Below are 19417 nucleotides of genomic sequence, written 5' to 3' on the forward strand. Positions count from 1 at the left end.
CAACTGGACTAAACCATTTATGATACAAGCCCTCAGTTCATATTCACTGCACACATGGCGCAATAGCACATCTTTATTGAACAACACTTTACAGAGGAGCTGAGGGGAGTCTTTCCCACATCGTGTGGACTTCATCATTATTACACTAACCTGTGATCATAGAATAAGAGTTCATGAATGAGTGACTTAATCATGAGGACAGCCCATGAAACAATTAGCTTTGAAATGAAGTAGAGCTCATCACATAGATTGGTGTCCTTCGTGACTAATTCCAGCGTAATGATATACGTACTCTAGTTAGTAAAATCAACAGTTTCAATCAAATTAGATGACAAAATATACTGCATTTCACAAGAAGAGCTCCTTACAACTGTACAAAGAGCAGAATTACATTGTGCAGAAAGAGTTAATGGTTACAAGCTGTTGAGGTCCAGGGAGATGCTTTACTTTTAATTTTTAGCTGGTATGGCGAACTCTGGAAATTCCTTTGGTCTCTACTGTGTTAAGTGAATCAGCTTTTAGTTTTCTTGCACCTTATTTGTGGAACAATCAACCATCGACCGTTTGTTTGCGGGTTATGATATACCGTATTGAAAAAATCACGACAGCTGTGATGGAAACAGGTCGTTTCGGTACAATTTTATAAAATGCCGACAGAATTTGTTCGTTCGACATGGTGGGATCTTTTTTGTGTCTTAATCAATTATGTGAGAAATGGTGGTGGAAACACCTTTATTCCCAAATATTGATATAATAACCATCATATGGAAGTAAACTTGGGAGTCGTGACGATATGGTGTGTTGTCCTCCCACTATGACTCTGGGAAACCATGCCGTTTATTAGGCTACAGATGAAATAATATATGATGAACTTCACAGGTTGGTGAAAGCGCATAGTGATCTTGATGCTCCTTTCCAATACATATCGAGGGTCTTATTCTGGTGACATAATCGACGCTTGACTGCCGTTTAACAAAAACAATTATTCTTGCTCCCATCCATAATAATCCCATTATATAATCTACCAGCCCAGCCTACGCACATATTCACATAAATCTGTCACCAATTGGATGGAAACCTAGCTAGTGTGTTTTTCTTTCTGTTTGCATTTTGCTGCGTATATTTTCTGTCACTCTGGGCTCATCTGTAAAAGAGACCTTGGTCTGAGTATGATCCCCTGATAAAATAAAGGTTCAATTAAAAACAACGTACATTTCTGCCAAACACGCCAAAGCAAACCCAAAACAAATAACAAAAGAAGAAAATGGGAGTAGGCACTTCTTGTTTTGTTTTTAAACCCCTCGTAAGCAGCCTTATTCTTCTTAGCTAAGCCTTGGACACATCCCAAATGGATCCTTCCCTACACCAGACACTCCTGTAGATCTTGGAGAGGTGGAAGCAATATGGCAAAAATAATCCACCTATTTGGCCAGGTTAAGCAACTATCATAAAGCATTAACCTTTCTGATCTGTTCAGATCTACATTAATATGTCTAGGGGTTAAGGGTCAATTCAGAATCCATCAACAGATTGAGTAGCTCTGTCACCAAAGCTTGCCGTCTCACTCCAGTGCTTTGAACAGCATCAGCTCATTAGTCACGTTAAAAGCGTTTGTTTACAATGTTTTCAATGACATCAACTCTTAAGCAGTAAGAAACAAGACAAATGAGGAACAGCAGAACATATCATGTAGATCATGGCCCTTGCATTCACAACATGACAGGCCAGATACCAGATGCATTGGTTTCCTACCTACAGGACTGCAAGTCTAGAGGGGTTTGAGTAGCCTGGTCCCAGATCTGCTTGTGCTGTCTTGCAAACTCCTATAGTCATTGTTGAGCAGAGGGAGACAGATCTGGGATCAGGCTAGGGTTTGAGATCAATACCAACTATAAGTTATCACTACAAGGGGCAAGGCATTTCTGCTGACGATGTAAACTGACCAGGAGAGACTGTGGATATCACCAATTATGCACTAGACAGTGGATTGATTGTTAGAAACAGTGAAGGTTTCCAGTGAAGGTTTCCAGTGAAGGTCTAGCCAGACAGACATGGCCTGGAGCATGACTCAGTCCCAACAGCAAATAAATACTGGACTCTGGGTTCTTTAGTGTACATCTACATCTGTGCGTGGAAGATAGATAAATGAGGAGGAGGTGCCTGGATAATACCAGACTGGCACTAGCAGCATGATGTTTCACAACACCGCTGCTCTAAGGAGTAATAATTATAATAATATAGCCTAGGGATTCGAATAAATAAAGGGCACCAGAGGAAATAAGGGCATTAGAAGAGGCAATAAACTGTGGTTATCCTCCGTCTTGTCTTTTGGGATTGTGGGTAACCTGTGCCATCTAACATGGGTTACTCTATCTGTAGGGACTGGGGAGTATCTGGAATGGCACAGGCCAAGGCTTCAGAGTTGGGTTAAGGTTGTCCAGGTTGTCTGGGGCTCATGCCAGAGGAGGGTGATGAGAGGGCATTTAATACAGCTCTGCCCCTCTGTGAGGTGCACAAATGGGAATACTATAGGGAGGGAGTATGACCTGCATCCCATTCACTCTTTCATTCCCTCATCCTTCAGTCTCCCTTGCTCCATCTCTCCTTTCTTCCCTCTCTGCCACTCAAGAACTGACACTGCAGCGATTGCATAATCAAATGGAACCATGATTGAAATTAAACGAGACAGACAAAATGTAAAACAGCCACGATTAGCGCTCAATAATATACAAAGTATTCACTCTCTCACGGTCTTTTTCTTCCTCATGTCCGTCAGTCTTTGTCCAAAATCTCTCTCTGGCGTCGGTTGGTGAGGCAAATACTCATAAAAGACAACCGTCCAACTCAAACTCCCTCTTTCTTTCTTCCCCTCTTTCTATTTCTCTCAATAGTGGTCTGTCTGTCTGTGGATGGGAGGGAGGGTGGAGGGGGTGTCCCCCTGCCCGACCCCAGAGGTTGGGAACAGGGATGGCAGGATGGCGGTGAAGCAGTCCTAGTTCCCTCCTCCTCCTCCACAGCAGGATCGGGTGTTGTGGGCTTCAGGATCCTGTAAGTTCACTCCCCTGTGTCGCGCTGCGTGTGTAGGATTCTGGGTGTCCGTTTTGGGCATCTTTTTGGCTGCAGAGATAGTGGAACACACTTTGTTAGAGGCCAAAAATAATGTTTGTTATTATTATTTTGAACTATGCCCTGGAGTTTTTCCTGGTCATGTGATGTGGTCATGGAAAACTTTTTTATTAAGCCAATAGTTGATTTGAATATAAATTGTTATCCCTAGAAGTCGCCCTCTAGATTGTTGGGAAAAGATGGGAGCTCACCAATGGCCAGGAAAAGTTCGTTGACATTCATGGCAGTCTTGGCAGAGGTCTCCATGAAGAGAAGTCCAGTGTCTTCAGAATAGGTCTGGGCCTCCTGTCAGACAGGCAACACATAATGAAAAGGCTATCCATCAGTATTGGAATCCCCAGTTAGAATTCAAATGTGGTAAAGTCATTGTATAGTAAAGGCCTTAACATCTTAAAGAGTCCGTGTTGAGTACAGTACCTCATACTCCACTAGTCTCTTCTCAGCCAGGTCCGCCTTGTTGCCTGCCAGAGCGATGACAATGTTGGGGCTAGCCTGCCTCTGTAGCTCCTTCACCCAGGCTTTAGCCCGCTCAAACGTCTCCTACAGGAGGGCAAAATTGAGACCACAGGAGAGGGACAGAGGGGAGAGGTGAGAAAGAGGAGTCAGACACAGTGCAACATTTAAATAACATGGCTGTGTTCACATGATAGAGAGGGCTAAAGCTTCTATACAGTACAATACATTAATTGTTTACTCTTAAAGTTAACTCTGAGCATGCATCTTTGTGGTGTGCTGATGACTACCGGCTTGGTGATGTCAAAGACCACGATGGCAGCCTGTGCCCCGCGGTAGTACATGGGAGCCAGACTGTGGTAGCGCTCCTGTCCCGCTGTGTCCCAGATCTCAAACTTCACGGTAGTGTCATCTAGACACACAGACTGGGCCAGGAACGCAGCTGAGAGAGGGAGAGAGAGAGGATGAATAACTCATGATGTAAAACTTAGTCCTTTCATCTCAGACAACCCTCCCAACTTGATCCAGGAAATCTGGCACAGTGTGCTTACGCTGCGGTACTCAAGGACAAAAAGGCTCCTCAACAGCTTCTACCCCCAAGCCAAAAGACTGCTGAATAATTCATAAAAAAGCCACCAGACAATTTACATTGACCCCCCCCTTTTGTACACTGCTGCTACTCGTTGTTTATTATCTATGCATAGTCACTTCACCCCCACTTACATGCACAAATTACCTCAACTAACCTGTACCCCCGCACACTGACTTGGTACTGGTGGCCCCAGTATATAGCCTCGTTATTGTTATTGTGTTGCTTTTGATTACTTTTTACTTTAGTCTACTTGGTAAATATTTTCTTAACTCTTCTTGAACTGCACTGTTTGTTAATGGCTTGTAAGTAAAAATTTCACGGAAAGGTCTACACTAATTGCATTCGGCGCATGTGACAAATAAGGTTTGATGTGATTTGAACAGAGTTGCCCAGTCGTGATCTGGGGCCAACAGTGTGCCCGTCAACTTCTCCCCTCCCCTTATTCCCCATCCCCCATCACCTCCGATGGTGGTCTCCTGGAACTCATCAAACTGTCCCTTGACGAAGCGCAGAACTAGGCTGGACTTTCCCACTGCCATGTCTCCCAGTAGGACCAGTTTAAACTGGCATATCTTGGTCTGGGGCAGCGTGCCATTGGGCCGGCCACTCCCTCTGGTAGCCATGGTGACGGTGGAGGGTGGGGCCTCCCAGTGATGGGAGCTTAGACTACAGGGATCTCTAGGATGTGAAGTCTTTCTCCACCTCTCCTCTCTTTCTGTCTGCAGATGAGAGAGAATGACAATAGAGGGAACTGTTATGTAAAGCATTGCTGGTAATGGAAAAAGGAAAGAGTGGCTCACATGACAGCAGGTGTCATTCAGTCTGGACAGGTGGGTAATTGTTTCATCTGTATGACTAGATTATTACATGATCTGCAATAAAGCCCATCCACACATCTAGGGTGACTGACATAAAATACAGGCTGAGGATGTGCGCTAGCCTGCATTATAGATCGCCGTAGGAATCATGGAACGGTCAAAACAAGTGGCGGTGTCGACCATTCCAGGTACAATTGATAGGACAAAATGGTTATGTCTGTCATTCGCACTAATGATGTGTGTTGATCTCCCACTCCCCACTGTCACATGTATCCAAGCGCTGTCATTTCAACGTTTGTTTCATTATGGTTATAAATAATGTACGACTTGTCGACTGCATGAACTTTACAAAAATAATGTGCTCAAAGGTCATACCGTTTTTTGATGTCGCCACAGTTGCTTCTCACCAACTACACCATGCAGCATCACCTGCCTTGTGGAAGGCACTATTTGTCAACCAATCATTAGGGTGCTTTTGTTTCACCCACGCAAACGTGGCCGAATGTGACTGAAACAGGAACCAACTTTGCGGATTCTAAAGCTACAGGGGATACTAATGAAAAGTGATATTTGCGACCACTCTAACCAATGAATTGTACACACGTTATATTTCCAGTTTGTGAATGCGTGATATGGGGGTATAGAAGTTTCTTTAGACATTTATACATTAACACTTTTATAAACAATAGCAGCTATGTTGACTCTGCCATGTTGATCTGAGCCTTAATGTTGTAATACCACTACATTGTCCGACTTTCGGCTGTCATCTCCTCCGACTTTACTCGCCGACTTTCGTCTACTGTCGGCTTCATGAGGCTAAGCCCTCGAACACACCCATTGTCATATCAGGGGAATGACTGTGCTTTCACCACCAGAGATCAACGTATGTGGCTTTGCCATTGTTAATTACCTGCTATGCATTTAGCTTTATTTTTTATTTTACATTGGAGAATAGGATTTATGCAGGTATTGTCCGTTTTATCTGTTAATTGGTGCGTCTCCGTAGAGAATGGGCTCCGTTGTAGCCAAGTCATTTTGATGCGGATGAGTCAATTCGGCCCCAGCTCTGGTTCGACGCCCTTCTCTTTCTGCCTTGCGGATACACGTCCCATGTAGCCTACACACGGGGAGTAGAAAAACATCAATACATACCAGTGACAGTATCGGCGCTGTCTCTAAAACGATCTAAGATCCCAGTCTTGAGTCTTGACTGTTGACAATTTATCTACTGGTAAAAGGACTGTTAACGCTTCCTGCAAATTCGCGCAGTCGCAGTCAGTGCCGCATTCTCGATTTTCTTAAACGGATAGATAACGGCATTCTTCCACGTTTTAGTTCATGCAAAGGTGCCCACTCTCCCAAAAATTCCCCAACATATTTCATTGAGTAAAATAGTTTTATTTGTAAACCGCATCTGTGGAAGCGCATTCCCGCCACAAAAACAACAACATTTGTAATGCCAAAAGGTCGTAATCAAAAATTTTCCTCAATAAGAGGGAGAGCGTTTGATTTGCCTGCTTGGGGGCAAAGTTCCTTTATTGGCATGAGAAACATGTTTACATTGCCAAAGCAAGTGAAATAGATAATAAACAAAAGTAAAATAAACAATACAAAAGGGAAAATAAATAAACATAAATACCACATCTACACCAACAAACCGCCCAAGAAGGTCAAACTAAAGTCTGTCAGCTAGACACACACACACACACACACACCTGGACCAAACTAAAGTCCATCAGAAACACATCCCGTCTGACCCTCTGATACACCAAGCCCTAGGTAAAAGTCTCCTCCTCTCCTCTTCTCCGCCTTCTCTCATTCCCTTCTCACATTATTTCTCTAAATGCACAATAGGTGATGAGATCGTGACCCTGTAGGTCACAGTTCAGTCTGTAGCAGCATTCCAAACCAGTTTATTACCTCTGATTCTGTGATGTCACTGGTATTCATTCACAATGTACTGTATAGAGTGTAATATGTCGTTTTATGTCAGAGTTGGTGTGTATTCTCCTCATACCGAGGGATCTGTCTGTGAATGTGCTTTTGTTCCAGCCCAGCACTAGCACACCTGATTCAACATATCAACCTCTCATCAAGACATTGACAAGCTGTATAAGGTGTGTTAATGTTGATACAGTATGTATCTTACAACGCTTGACGTCTAAGGCACTGCATCTCAGTGCTTGAGGCATCACTACAGAAACCCTGGTTCGAATCCAGGCTGTATCATAACTGGCTGTGATTGTGAGGCCCATAGGGCGGTGCACCATTGGACCAGCGTCCTCCAGGTTTGGCCGGTGTAGGTCGTCATTGTAAATAAAAAATTGTTCTTAACTGACTTGCCTAGTTACATTTAAAAATATATATATATATAGCTCTCCAGGACCAGGGTTGGCCAGGGCTTGGGAAGTGTGTGGGAGGTCTGGGTTAAAACAAGTGTGTCTCTCTTTTCAAGCTTTGTGAGTGTTTGTATCAGTGAAAGTGAGGGGACGGCTTATAATAATGGCTGGAATGGAGCGAATGGAATGGCATCAAGCACATGGAAACGATGTGTTGGATGTGTCTGATACCGTTCCTCTAATTCCGCTCCAGCTATTACTCTAAGCACGTCCTCCACAATTAAGATGCCACCAACCTCCTGTGGTTTGGATGTATTATGCTCCTCTGACCCATTGCACTTTGACTAGATAAACTTAAGAGACACCAGACTGCAAGTCATAACGTCATCATAGGAAAAGGGAACAGCAATGGTAGTCTATTTGTCTCCCCTGTTCTCTTCCTCTCCTTCTCTTCCTCTCTCTCTGCCTCCCTCCCTCTCTCCGTTTAAGAGAGGATACTGATCCAAACACTATGAAACTGAAGCGTCTGCGTGAACTGAAAGACTGACATTTTTTTGAAAGTTTGATGTGATTTGACTGAAGCAATAAAGTTGACTGAGACTTTGGGTGTCTTGAAAAACACTTAAAATAAAATGTATAATTTATTATTGTGTTTGTTGTTTGTTTCTGATGACACTGGTGAGGTCTGTGTGCATGAAGGCTAGTAATGTACCATGCTGGGTAGGTGAGTGCATTTTTCTGCTCTCTGCTCCCCCACAAATCTCAAAATGGACTATTCATAACTAATGCTTTTACCAGTGTTTATATATACAGTGTTTATATACAGTGTTTATATACAGTGGAGATCAGTGGTGTATTTTACCCACCTTTTTTATTTTGTGAGAAAGTATTTTTAAGTATTTTTAAAGTATTTTAAGTATAGGGAGAGTTACTTTATTCACCACGGACAGCATAGTTAACCACCACATCAATGGTAGAGATCATGTTTTAAGATTGTAAGGGTTCTAGCTGGGGATATGTTCATACACAACACGCTTGTCTCTCTCTTTAGAGATGGTATCTTGGTAACTTTCTCTCTCTCCAGTGCCGTCATTTATCAACCGGGTGTACATTTCTTACTAAATTCTGCCATATGTGGAGATTCAAGGATTTGTGTGCACCAGAAATTATTAGGATTTAACAAACTGTCGCACACAATATATAGGCATGCTTTTATTGATAAATCAGAGCCATGTTATATTTGTGCGCAACACCCCAGCTTGGAAAATACCCTCCAATTACCTTTTATGGGAACAAAAACACCCTCATTTGCTGTATGATTTGGAAATGTTGGAACTTGGCCATGTCCGTTTCTTAGAGAAGCAGAATATCAGATTTGATCACGTTTCTGTAGAGTTGAGGGCAGAATGTTTTAATCTGTTGCAGTGACTGGGGCGGCAGGTAGCCTAGTGGTTAGAGTGTTGGGCCAGTAACCAGAAGGTTGCTGGATTGATTCCTCGAGCTGACAAGGTAAATATCTGTCGTTCTTCCCCTGAGCAAGGCAGTTAACCCACTGCTCCCCGGGTGCTTCTTACCAACGGCAAATGCATCTGTTTTATTATTAGGCCTACGTTTTAATTATGACTTTGTGGCTGTGGAAGCTAGTGACGACCAACTCTGAAGTCACCCCATTGAAGTTGAAATGCAAAATGGTTAAGGTAAGGGTAAAGATTAAGGTTAGTTAAGGGTTATGGTTAAGGTCAGGGTTAGGGACAAGCGCTGGTCAAATGTCCTCTCAGAGCATGCAGCCCATTTGAAATGTAAGCTCCACCCTCACCATTGGGGAAACCAATCGCATAATTTCTGCCTTGGGGCAGATCTGCCTCCAGAACAAAATTAATGAATAAAAACGCTAACCTGCCTCTGGCGGGGTTGGTGGTGTTCGAACAGGACTTCCTGGCGCAAAGCTGCTCTTATCAATAACAACACTCAGCTGAATAGTGGCTGGATACCCTTTCATCCTAACCCACAGGTACACTATGTATTACACTAGACACAAATAAACACATGCATGCATGCATGGACACACACACACACACACACACACACACACACACACACACACACATACACACACACACACACACACACACACACACACACACACAGTGTGAACACTATGCCGAGTGCTGGCCTGTGATACATCGAACAACTGCATGTGTATCCAGACCCTGTTTACATTCATGGTGGTCAGTACCATCTGCTAGGGGTGAATGTGAGAGAGAAGCCCCAAGTGGAAGAGTCTCTTAGTGGGGCTGATCTAGAGTTCCCCTACCCTGCTATTGTCTGAAGTGGTGCTCACCTACACGGAGACACAGTGTGAGAATGGAGTGGAATGTGTGCGTGCGCATGCGTGTGCATGCTTTTGTTTGTTGGTTTGTTTATGTGTGTCTGTGTGTAAGGGTGGTGGATACCTGGTATCCATGTTAGAATTAAGTGTTATTGTACTTTTTCTCTTGACCCTGGTCGGATGCTGTTATTGGCTGGGCTGCAAGGCTCCTCCCCAAGTTGCCATTTGTGATGTACGAATAGATCAGCCCCCACAACCCCTTTGGTCGAGTCATGCACGACTGAAAGCTACTGCTGCTACCTAAAGCAGCCATATAAATGTACTCTACCTCTGTTAAATAAGTGTTGTTAAGTGTGTGGGCTGAGTGTTGTCTACATGGTTGGGAACAGTGTCTGGATATGAATGAGTTCTACCTGGGTCTGATACCACAGAAGGAGACACGCGGAGTAGAGAGCCTGGAACCATTCGATGCGTTTGAGGTGAGTTACTCTAATCTAGAATCCTGCGGTTGACTTTTGTTTCAACTCACTAGCCATCAACCTCCCCATCAAAGATATACACTACACACAAACACAAACATTTTATTTTGAACATCTTTCCAATTTCCCTGCAACCATTTATTCCTCCATTCTGTCTTTTCATTTATTGAACACTAATGCCAGTGTCATCACAGAGAATACTGGATGTCTGGCGTGTCCTCCTCTGTGTCTACCCCTGGCTGAGCCGCCTCCCCTGGCTGTGAGGCCCGTGGTTGGGGAGATGTGTGTGGAGGGTCTGGGGATGCCCCTGGGTCCTGGGCTGGTGCTGCTCAGTGGGGGCTCAGGCTGGGGGGGTAGAGAGGATACTACAGCCAGGGTCCTCATCAGAGCCAAGGGTGGCTGGAGATGTGCCTGTGTGAAATCATCCAATGACTGGGGTAAGAGGGTTCAATGGATTTGGTCAATGGTACTATTAGGGCATTGAGTTTTCCAACAAAAACTGTGTTTGTTCTGACTAGGAAATATTCTGGGTTCTAGATATAGGCTATAGAACCCGGAGTTGTTCCTGGTCAGGTTCTGTTCTCCTCCCAGGTGTCATACTGTATCACACAGTAACATCTGTTCCTGGTCAGGTTCTGTTCTCCTCCCAGGTGTCATACTGTATCACACAGTAACATCTGTTCCTGGTCAGGTTCTGTTCTCCTCCCAGGTGTCATACTGTATCACACAGTAACATCTGTGCCTGGGCGGGGAGCTGTGTTTGGTGGCCGCTCCTCCCCACTCAACCCAATCAGAACCCTCCTCAGAGTGACCTATGACAATGTAACCTGCCTGACCCCGTTGCCCCTGACGGCCAGGCATCAGTGAGGCTATCCTTGAAGAAAATGACGTGTAGTGGCAACCGCCTCAACCAAGATGGAGGCACACTCTGACCATGGGTGAGTACTCTTGAACACTGATCTTAAAGGTCCAATGCAGCCATTTTTATCTCAATATCAAATCACTTCTGGGTAACCTTACTGTGACTGTTTTCAGTTAAAAGGACAGCAGTGTGGCCTAGTGGTTAGAGCGTTGGACTAGTAACCGGAAGGTTGCGAGTTCAAACCCCCGAGCTGACAAGGTACAAATCTGTCGTTCTGCCCCTGAACAGGCAGTTCACTGTTCCCAGGCCGTCATTGAAAATAAGAATTTGTTCTTAACTGACTTGCCTTGTTAAATAAATGTAAAAAAAAGAGCAATTTCTCAAGAAAGAATTTTGCTAGGAGTGGCCTTGAGTGGGGAGGAGAAAACAGAAAACTAGTGATTATTGGCAGAGAGGTTTGGAACTCTCTTTCTTATTGGTCTATCAACTAATTTCGCCAGGCAGGCCAAAACGCCATTCCACTAAACAGGCTGAAATTTCAGGCAGTCTTTTCAAACAGCTGTTACCCACTGGGCACAGACGTCAATTCAATGTCTATTCCACATTGGTTCAACATAATTTCATTGAAATGACGTGGAAACAACGTTGATTCAACCAGTGTGTGTTATTCTGACCTCATAGTGTGGAAATATATATATATAAAACACAGAAAATCATGTTTTTCAGTTTTCAGCAGGAATCATGCCTCAACAGCCTTCTCCGATCTCTTCCTCAGAGGTCAGAACTTCCTGTTCGTGTTTGGAGGCAGAGGCAGAACTTTTGATGCCCACTTCCTTTGTCTTGATGGCCAGTGTTGGACTGAGGTGTTTTTAAAACTTTGCTGTTCATTATATTATCACCTCCTGCATTATCCAGCTGTGGGGAACATAGCCCGCCAACAACAAATAAATACAATACCCACAGAACTTTGACTATGTGTTTTTGCAGATTCCTATAGAGGGCTGAGCCTCACTTCTCCCATTAAGTCTGTCCATATGAAGGAGGGGCAGTGATCTGTGGATGTGATCTGTGGATGGTTGGGTAAGAGAAAGTGTTCTACTGGGGGAAACAGTCTTACTGAGGCCCACCACCACAGGCTTCTGCTGGGAGAGACTACACCTCCAACCCCCTCTAGTGTCCAGATGTGGAGCTTCAACAACTCAGATACAGGAAAACAGTCTAGTGGCTGACGTTTTCCATGTTGTTTAACATTGAGTGAGTTAATGGATAGTTGTTACAGACAATGTAGTCCTCCTCTAAATGTGCCCAGGATATTGTGCTGCTAAGTCAAAGGGTTGTTCAAACACGGGCACCATCCTATGTTTGCTCCAGATATTCCCACAGTGTCCATGTGATTGGTGATTGGATGATGTTGGTGTGCCAGGGGTTGCTGTTACAGATCTGACCAAAAGGGGCAGTGTGGCGCTCAGCCTGGATGCTGAGTACTGTAGGCTTTGACCAGTTATATTACATCCATATATATATTCACTGTAGTGCACACAAGGTCATAGACAACACAAACAAAATGGATTCAATGTACACACACACTGTACATTGAATACATAAATTAAAAATGTATTCACTGAGTGCCAAATGTCATCTCTCTCTGCTCTACACTTCTAGTCTGCTGTACCCTGGCCTCTCATGCTGCACTCCTTCTGCTCGGCACTCCTTCTGCTCGGCTCTCCTGGGCGACTCTGACCAGTCGACAACGATGGCTCTGATTGGTGGGGAAGGAAACTGCTTCTCTGTTGTGACTCATCACAACCCTCACCCCATCAGTGTAGACCTGAAACCTGTTCTATAACTATGAGACATGGTCGCTAGAAGAATTCTTTGTGAGGACATTTTTGTAAAGTAACGACTTGGTAATGGAAAGCTGGGTAAATTTCTGGCACTGGAGCTGTTATGCATCATTAAGATATCTTGGCATCTGTCATGATGACATTGTCTTATTAGTTCACTTGATATTCCTTATAGCTTGAACCAAATTATTCAGTGGCTAAATTCCGCATGTAGAAGTTGATCTCCCTTTGGGCTGTATCAGTTCAGGGTCATACATTTTGGACAAAAGAATACACCTTCTACCTTCCGGGTGCACACATTCACTGACACAGACACACACAAAAACGCCAACATTTTCAGATCTGCTTACCAGCCAAGTTTTTATTTCAGGAGAGAGACCTCAGTAAAGTCACAATCAAAGGACTCAAAGTAATAGGATAGGCGTTATTCAAAGTCCATATTATGCATATTATGTATGATAATAGTGAGGTTGGGTTTGAGGTTGAGGTTGGTGTTGAGGTTGGTGTTGTTGTGGTCAGGAGGATCACTCAGTGAAGCGTCTGAAGGACTGGACAGTGGGACTGACTGCACCCCAGTCCCCAGGCTTCCTGTACTCTCCCTTCTCCAGGAAGTACTGGCGTCCACGGTAGTTGGGGTGCTCGTAGAAGACCCACCAGCCATCCAGCACCTTGCAGGAGTACACCTCCCTCCAACGGTACTTCTCCAGGACTGAGGGGCAGTCCTCGGCGGCCTCGAAGGCCTGGCCCGCGAAGTCATCCTTCTCATACAGCTGCATCTTGTACTGGGTCCCACAGGACTGTGGGGGTGGTGGGGATGGGGATGGGGGGGTGGTAGTAGTGGAGGTGGAGGCGAGGGGTTAGTGCAAGGGATTGGGAAAGAAGGGGGAGGGGATGTGGGGTAAGAGAAAGGGGGAAGGAGGGATATATAGGGAGATGAGATTCTTACTCAGCAACTTCTGGTTTATTTTGGGGGCTGGGATGTAAGGATAGTTAGTAACACACAAGGTTTGTAAAGTATTGTTGTGTGTTTGTCGATGTTCTGGTCGACCCAAAATGCACCAACCCATCACCAATCCAATGTTTTTATACTCTTGAGATTGGTCCGAAACTGAACGAACCATCATGAGAAAAGAAACATATATTTTTAGAACATGCTGTATTTTTTTCACTGCTTTTGTTTGGGCCGTTTATGGCTTCCTGTGTTACAGAGAATATTTCCACCACCATATTCGGCACCATAGTTGGACAATTGATTGATTCTACAGTAGAAGTGTAGGTCTGATTCTTCCTGCCACCCTGTGCATTGAAGGGAAGTGTACAGTGTTCTGTGCTCTAATTAAACAATAAGGCCAGAGGGGATGTGGTATATTGGCCATATACCACAAACACCAGAGTTGCCTTATTGCTATTATAAACTGGTTACCGACATAAATAGAACAGTAAACAATTATTTTTGCGTCATCACTGTGATATATTGTCTGATGTACACACGGCTGAAATTCTGTTTCAGCCAATCAGCATCCAGGACCCAAACGACCCGGTTTATAATACAACATACGGTACACCCCATTCAGGCAGCTCGGCATAGACCTAACAGACATACCCCATCTAGATACTGTTATTGAAGAAACACAATGATATCTCCTTTCATTCACTATAATGCTCTAAGGACTGAGGCAGTGGCAGACTTACAAAGTGGATCATCTTGCAGGAGCTGAGGCGGTCATTGAGGCCCATCCAGCGCAGGTATTCAGGGTACTCTCCCCTGGTCAGAACATACTGGTAGCCCATGTAGTTGGGCCTCTCGTACACCACCCAGGCTCCACTCTCCACACGGATGGAGTTACAGTGGCTCAGGTAGGAATGGAAGTCGGTGCAGTCGCTGTCACACTCATAACGGCGGCCCTGGAAGCTCTTATCCTCGTAAAACACAATCTGGACGAGAACACAAGAGACCAGAGTGGAGTGAGTGGGTTGAACTTAAGTTCATATGCTTGATAAAAGCTCTGCACTGCACGGTAGGTACCTTTTTACACAATGAATTGCTTTTTCCAACCTACCAAAGAACAAGTCAATCACTCAACACATTCCTGATGCCTTTCTTTGCAGCTAGTGCTATTTCTAAAAGCCATAGACGTGGGTAAACTCATCAGTTTGAGTTAGTCTTTCCATCACAGAATAACTCCAATGTAAATATTTTTGATGGCACTTGAATGCCAAATCGAAGACTGTATTTATAATAAAATGTGTATTTAAGACAGGCAGAGATTATGTCAATTTCTGCAGGACACCAGTGCTGACAAGCTTTAACCAGCATTCTATCTCAAATGAGACTATTACACTGGTATTATTACACTTACATTACAATTATACTATTACGTTGTTATTACAATGGCAATGGCCAGCAGGATAAATCAGCCAAATTTGACAGAAAATATGAAAATGGGCCATCCCATAACTAAACCAAACACACCACAGAAAATCACTGCTATGCTACTGCCACCAAACAATCACTATCCTGCCCACTATACTGTATCATTAGAACCTGTTCTGATGGAGTCAGTGATTGCCCAGAGCCAAGCGGCCATATCCCTGTTACTCACCCTGCCCATTTTGGACATTGTTTGTGGGCTAGGCTTGATAGATAGCGGTGGTCTGCTGGTCTCCCTGAAGTCTGGATGCCTCTGGTCCTGCCACCCAAGCCCTTTTATATACCCAGCCTCCCAGTTTTTTAAACAGTGAGTGGAACAATCGCTTTGTCATGAAAATGGGATCCAAAAATTGAGTCAGTGATTCTAGTGCTATTCAGTTTTTCCAGAAAAGTGAAGTGGGATTACGGCATAATGACAGCATGGTGAGAGTGCCCATTGACCCCCTCTCTGCTGGCTTGCTGAATTGCCCCCCAACTCATCTCGCCCCCTACAATCACCAAAACACATACCCTCCCTACACGCCACCCTGCCAGCTTGCTCCCATCACCCCCACCCCAGCCTATGCCCAATGTGCCTATCACCTCAGGCCAAGAGTCTACCAAATGTGCCAAATTCTTCCCAGATGCACAGATATTGTGCCCCCATTGTTTAAAGTGTCACAAGTTCTCTTCGGGCGTATTCATGTCTAAACACAAATGGGGGAAATATGTGTGTGGGTGAACTTGGAGGCATTCATTAGACATTTGAACTATGCAAGGTCCATTACACTAGAATACAACCAAGAAGCATGAAAATCTGTCAAACGTGCAGGCCAATCACTCTTCTCTTCCTCCTCTAGGGCCAATGAATGATTCAGAGGTGATTGTTCAACATCTGCTCCCCCGTCTTAGCCAAAAATAGTTTATCTCTATACATTTCGTCTGTGCTACAGCTAATTGTAATGGTTTGTGATTTGTCCAACAGTATAACTAAACATTAGCTGAGGTCGATATACAGGGTGTCTAAGAAAGTACAATATTCAACAATAAAAGGCATGTCAAGGCAAAAATGAATAGTTTATTCATGACTAAAGAAAAAAGAGAACTAAACAAAATTGTGCTCTTAGAAAACATTGAAAATAATTTCCATTGTAACATGTAGGTAGGCCGACATAGTGCAATTTAATTGAAAGGCAAATCAAATCAATTTGTATTTGTCACATTCGCAGAATACAACAGACCTTACCGTGAAATGCTTACTTACAAGCCCTTAACCAACAACGCAGTTCAAGAAATAGAGTTAGGAAAATATTTGCTAAAGAAACTAAGGTAAAATATCAAATAAAAAGTAACACAATAAGATGACATAACAATAAAGAGGCCATACACAGGGGAAGTCCCTGAGAACTAACCTACAGCAGCAAGGCAGAAGAACAATAATACAATCTCATCCATCCACACTGGCCGAAGAAGCAAAGCAAATTACTAATAAGGAAGAGAAATACCTGGTTACCTAGCAACATCAGCATTCTCTGGAGCATGCTAGGCTTATTTTAATAGTACACAGTAACGGAATATAACTGAATGGCCCATGTAACGGAATATAACTGCTCCCTCAAAGGCATCTTTCTCTTCTCATAACACTAATGTGTTCTGCCATCTTCTTCGAGGTGGCTATTATAGTCTACAGACCAAAGTCCCATCTGAGGGACGTACTAGCCTGGTCCCAGATCGGTTTGTGCTCTTGCCAACCCCATTGCCAAAGTCAAACATTTTGAAACAGTTTGACATGACAATGAGTGATAAGGAGTTGCCATGACAGCACAAACAGATTGGCACTCAGGTGCTAAAGGTATTCCATTCCTTGTAATTTGGCACAGGCCTTTAAATTCATCACACCCTCTCTCCAACGCTACCAGAAAATACATATTAACAACTTATCATACACATTAATATATCTTTAAATTCATCACACCCTCTCTCCTAGGCTACCAGACAATACATATTAACAACTTAATATCATATGTATACATTAATACATCTTTAAATTCATCACACCCTCTCTCCTACGCTACCAGACAATACATATTAACAACTTAATATCATATGTATACATTAATACATCTTTAAATTCATCACACCCTCTCTCCTACGCTACCAGAAAATACATATTAACAACTTAATATCATACACATTAATACATCTTTAAATTCATCACACCCTCTCTCCTACGCTACCAGACAATACATATTAACAACTTAATATCATACACATTAATACATCTTTAAATTCATCACACCCTCTCTCCTACGCTACCAGAAAATACATATTAACAACTTAATATCATACACATTAATACATCTTTAAATTCATCACACCCTCTCTCCTACGCTACCAGAAAATACATATTAACAACTTAATATCATACACATTAATACATCTTTCCCCTATACTGGAAGGTCAATCTCTGAATTTAACAGACAGTTAAATGATTCCCTATTATTTAATTGGTACAGTACACACAGCAGAAGAACCAGACTCTAGGCAGATCTAACCTGAGTGGCTAACAATAGGTACCCTGTAGTCGTACCCCAAGTACTCTAGGACCACTGCCTGTGTCCTGATTCTCTACCATCCCCACCATTGGTAAATCCATGAGAGTGAGTGTGCAAGGGTAGAGAATCTGGATGCACCAGTCTCAACTAGATGAAGGAATGCAGCAGTGGAGGGCGAGACAGCATACAGGGGGCGAGAACAGAGCCAGAGGTGTATACCAGGCCACCCTTCTGCAGTCTAGTGATCCTCAGATCAGATCCAGGCCTGCCTGGAACTGTGGACAGCATGCAAACAAAGGGCTTAGTGCTACCAGTGGCTGTGAAGCAAACAGCTGACTGTGAGGCAAAAGCTTCTTTGTATGGGGATCTCCATCAACAAGAACCCTAAAAGTCAGCAAGGCAAAAGGTGTCCTCCCCACTGTCCATCTAGATGTCCCTTCCTGCCTGGTGTCATTTGGCCCGGCCTCCAGGCTGTCGCTGTGTGAGGGGTCCTGGGAAGTGATGCAGGGGGGGATAAGGCTTTCCAGCCCATGTCTGTGTCCCGACTCCAACAGCCAATCATGGAACTTCTGCTCCACCAGAGCCTGGAACTGACGCCACCACTCTCTGAAAACAGACAACTTACTACAGGAACAAGACTCAGAAACATTAACAGACAACCAGAGTTCACTTTAAATTAGCACTTGGGCCCCTCAATTAGCTCCGCATCAAATCATTGCATTTATTTGTAAATCATATTAGTGAACGCAACTGGGTCACTTGTTATGCAAATTAAGCGACACAGTAGTCACAGACTTTTCGAGTGGCTGCATTATATTCATACTTCATACACTTCATATTTCCACTCACTGAGCGTTGGTCAAATTGCTGATAAATCTAAGCGGTAGAATGGCTGACTGGTAGTGTCTGTGTCTGCTCTGTCACTCACTTGTTCAGGTGGGCATCCTTCACCGTCTTCTGCCAGTCCTGTACACTCTTCTCCCTCTCCTCATGGGCCTTCTGGTACATCGATGGCAGTCCACCTGGCACCTCACAAGTGTCCCCCTCCAATTCTAAAAACTCAGCGGGCGTCAGGAAAGGTAGGAGCCAGGGTCTGGGGTGGTGCCCTTCACACCCAGCAGTAAGGGCTGGTCCCAGGCGTTTGGCACCACAGCTAAAGCCACACTTGCCATGTGATCCTCCAGGTAGGGGTAGTGTGTGGAAGGGCCCTGGGGTGAGAGCAGTGTTCCCGGGGAGGAGTATGGGCTGAGTGGAGCTGAGGGCGTGGATGGTACAGTAGGAGGAGGACCCTATCGCCAGCCACAAACACCACCCTGACGTTTAGGCTCACTGACCTAAAACACGCACACCACTATGAATGTCATCGCACCTGAGCTAATGGACATTGTTACAGTATAGCAATATTAAAGGAACTGCTACGAAACCAATAACTAGTGCACTGATTTTGTTGCTCTCGTTATGTCTAGGGGTCTTAAGCCCAGCTAAAGGGTCTGTAACCTGATTTGATGTGTGCATAAACGTGGGAAGTAAGTGTGTGCGACTAGGTGTTAAATGTACTCACCCAGGAGACAGCCACCTTACCTTTGGTCCAGGGCCAGCTCCTTCTTGAC

General features: G+C 44.1%; 4 protein-coding genes across 4 annotated transcripts; 1 reads left to right on the forward strand and 3 right to left on the reverse strand.

The window, feature by feature from the left end:
• Positions 1–36: 36 nt before the first annotated feature.
• Positions 37–6283, reverse strand: LOC110520232 (ras-related protein Rab-5B). Its single transcript, XM_021597399.2, has 6 exons — positions 6142–6283; positions 4632–4890; positions 3870–4021; positions 3544–3666; positions 3318–3411; positions 37–3117 (listed from the first exon to the last, which is right to left on the reverse strand). Exons 2-6 carry the CDS (start codon positions 4792–4794, stop codon positions 2993–2995), a joined length of 657 nt encoding a protein of 218 aa, XP_021453074.1. The 5' UTR covers positions 4795–4890; positions 6142–6283; the 3' UTR covers positions 37–2992.
• lcmt2 (leucine carboxyl methyltransferase 2) lies at positions 4793–12844 on the forward strand. Its single transcript, XM_036964963.1, is given in 11 exon segments — positions 4793–4808; positions 9536–9632; positions 9634–9686; positions 9805–10136; positions 10381–10573; positions 10846–10958; positions 10994–11036; positions 11039–11074; positions 12422–12429; positions 12661–12710; positions 12712–12844. Coding segments are annotated over 11 exon segments (1074 nt in total).
• A 378-nt stretch (positions 12845–13222) lies between these two features.
• Positions 13223–15454, reverse strand: crygs2 (crystallin, gamma S2). Its single transcript, XM_021584437.2, has 3 exons — positions 15446–15454; positions 14535–14777; positions 13223–13639 (listed from the first exon to the last, which is right to left on the reverse strand). Exons 1-3 carry the CDS (start codon positions 15452–15454, stop codon positions 13367–13369), a joined length of 525 nt encoding a protein of 174 aa, XP_021440112.2. The 3' UTR covers positions 13223–13366.
• An 856-nt stretch (positions 15455–16310) lies between these two features.
• On the reverse strand, positions 16311–19125 carry LOC110520233 (TBCC domain-containing protein 1-like). Its single transcript, XM_036974634.1, has 2 exons — positions 18736–19125; positions 16311–18413 (listed from the first exon to the last, which is right to left on the reverse strand). Exons 1-2 carry the CDS (start codon positions 18813–18815, stop codon positions 18056–18058), a joined length of 438 nt encoding a protein of 145 aa, XP_036830529.1. The 5' UTR covers positions 18816–19125; the 3' UTR covers positions 16311–18055.
• Between the last annotated feature and the right edge of the window lie 292 nt (positions 19126–19417).

This window comes from Oncorhynchus mykiss, chromosome 3 (assembly GCF_013265735.2).
Source record: "Oncorhynchus mykiss isolate Arlee chromosome 3, USDA_OmykA_1.1, whole genome shotgun sequence".
Lineage (NCBI taxonomy): Eukaryota > Metazoa > Chordata > Actinopteri > Salmoniformes > Salmonidae > Oncorhynchus > Oncorhynchus mykiss.

Bases quoted from the DNA above. Each gene is read 5' to 3' on its own strand.
- crygs2 (XM_021584437.2), bottom strand. The intron at 13,640-14,534 runs GTAAGTCTGCCA...CCACCCCCACAG, and splicing joins CCTGCAAGATGATCCACTTT to TCCTGTGGGACCCAGTACAA.
- LOC110520233 (XM_036974634.1), bottom strand. From the start codon at position 18,815: ATGTACCAGAAGGCCCATGAGGAGAGGGAGAAGAGTGTACAGGACTGG. The intron at 18,414-18,735 runs GTGAGTGACAGA...GTCTGTTTTCAG, and splicing joins AAGGATGCCCACCTGAACAA to AGAGTGGTGGCGTCAGTTCC.
- LOC110520232 (XM_021597399.2), bottom strand. From the start codon at position 4,794: ATGGCTACCAGAGGGAGTGGCCGGCCCAATGGCACGCTGCCCCAGACC. The intron at 4,022-4,631 runs GTGATGGGGGAT...TCCCTCTCTCAG, and splicing joins CCAGGAGACCACCATCGGAG to CTGCGTTCCTGGCCCAGTCT. The intron at 3,667-3,869 runs GTAGTCATCAGC...GCCCTCCTGTAG, and splicing joins TCTTTGACATCACCAAGCCG to GAGACGTTTGAGCGGGCTAA.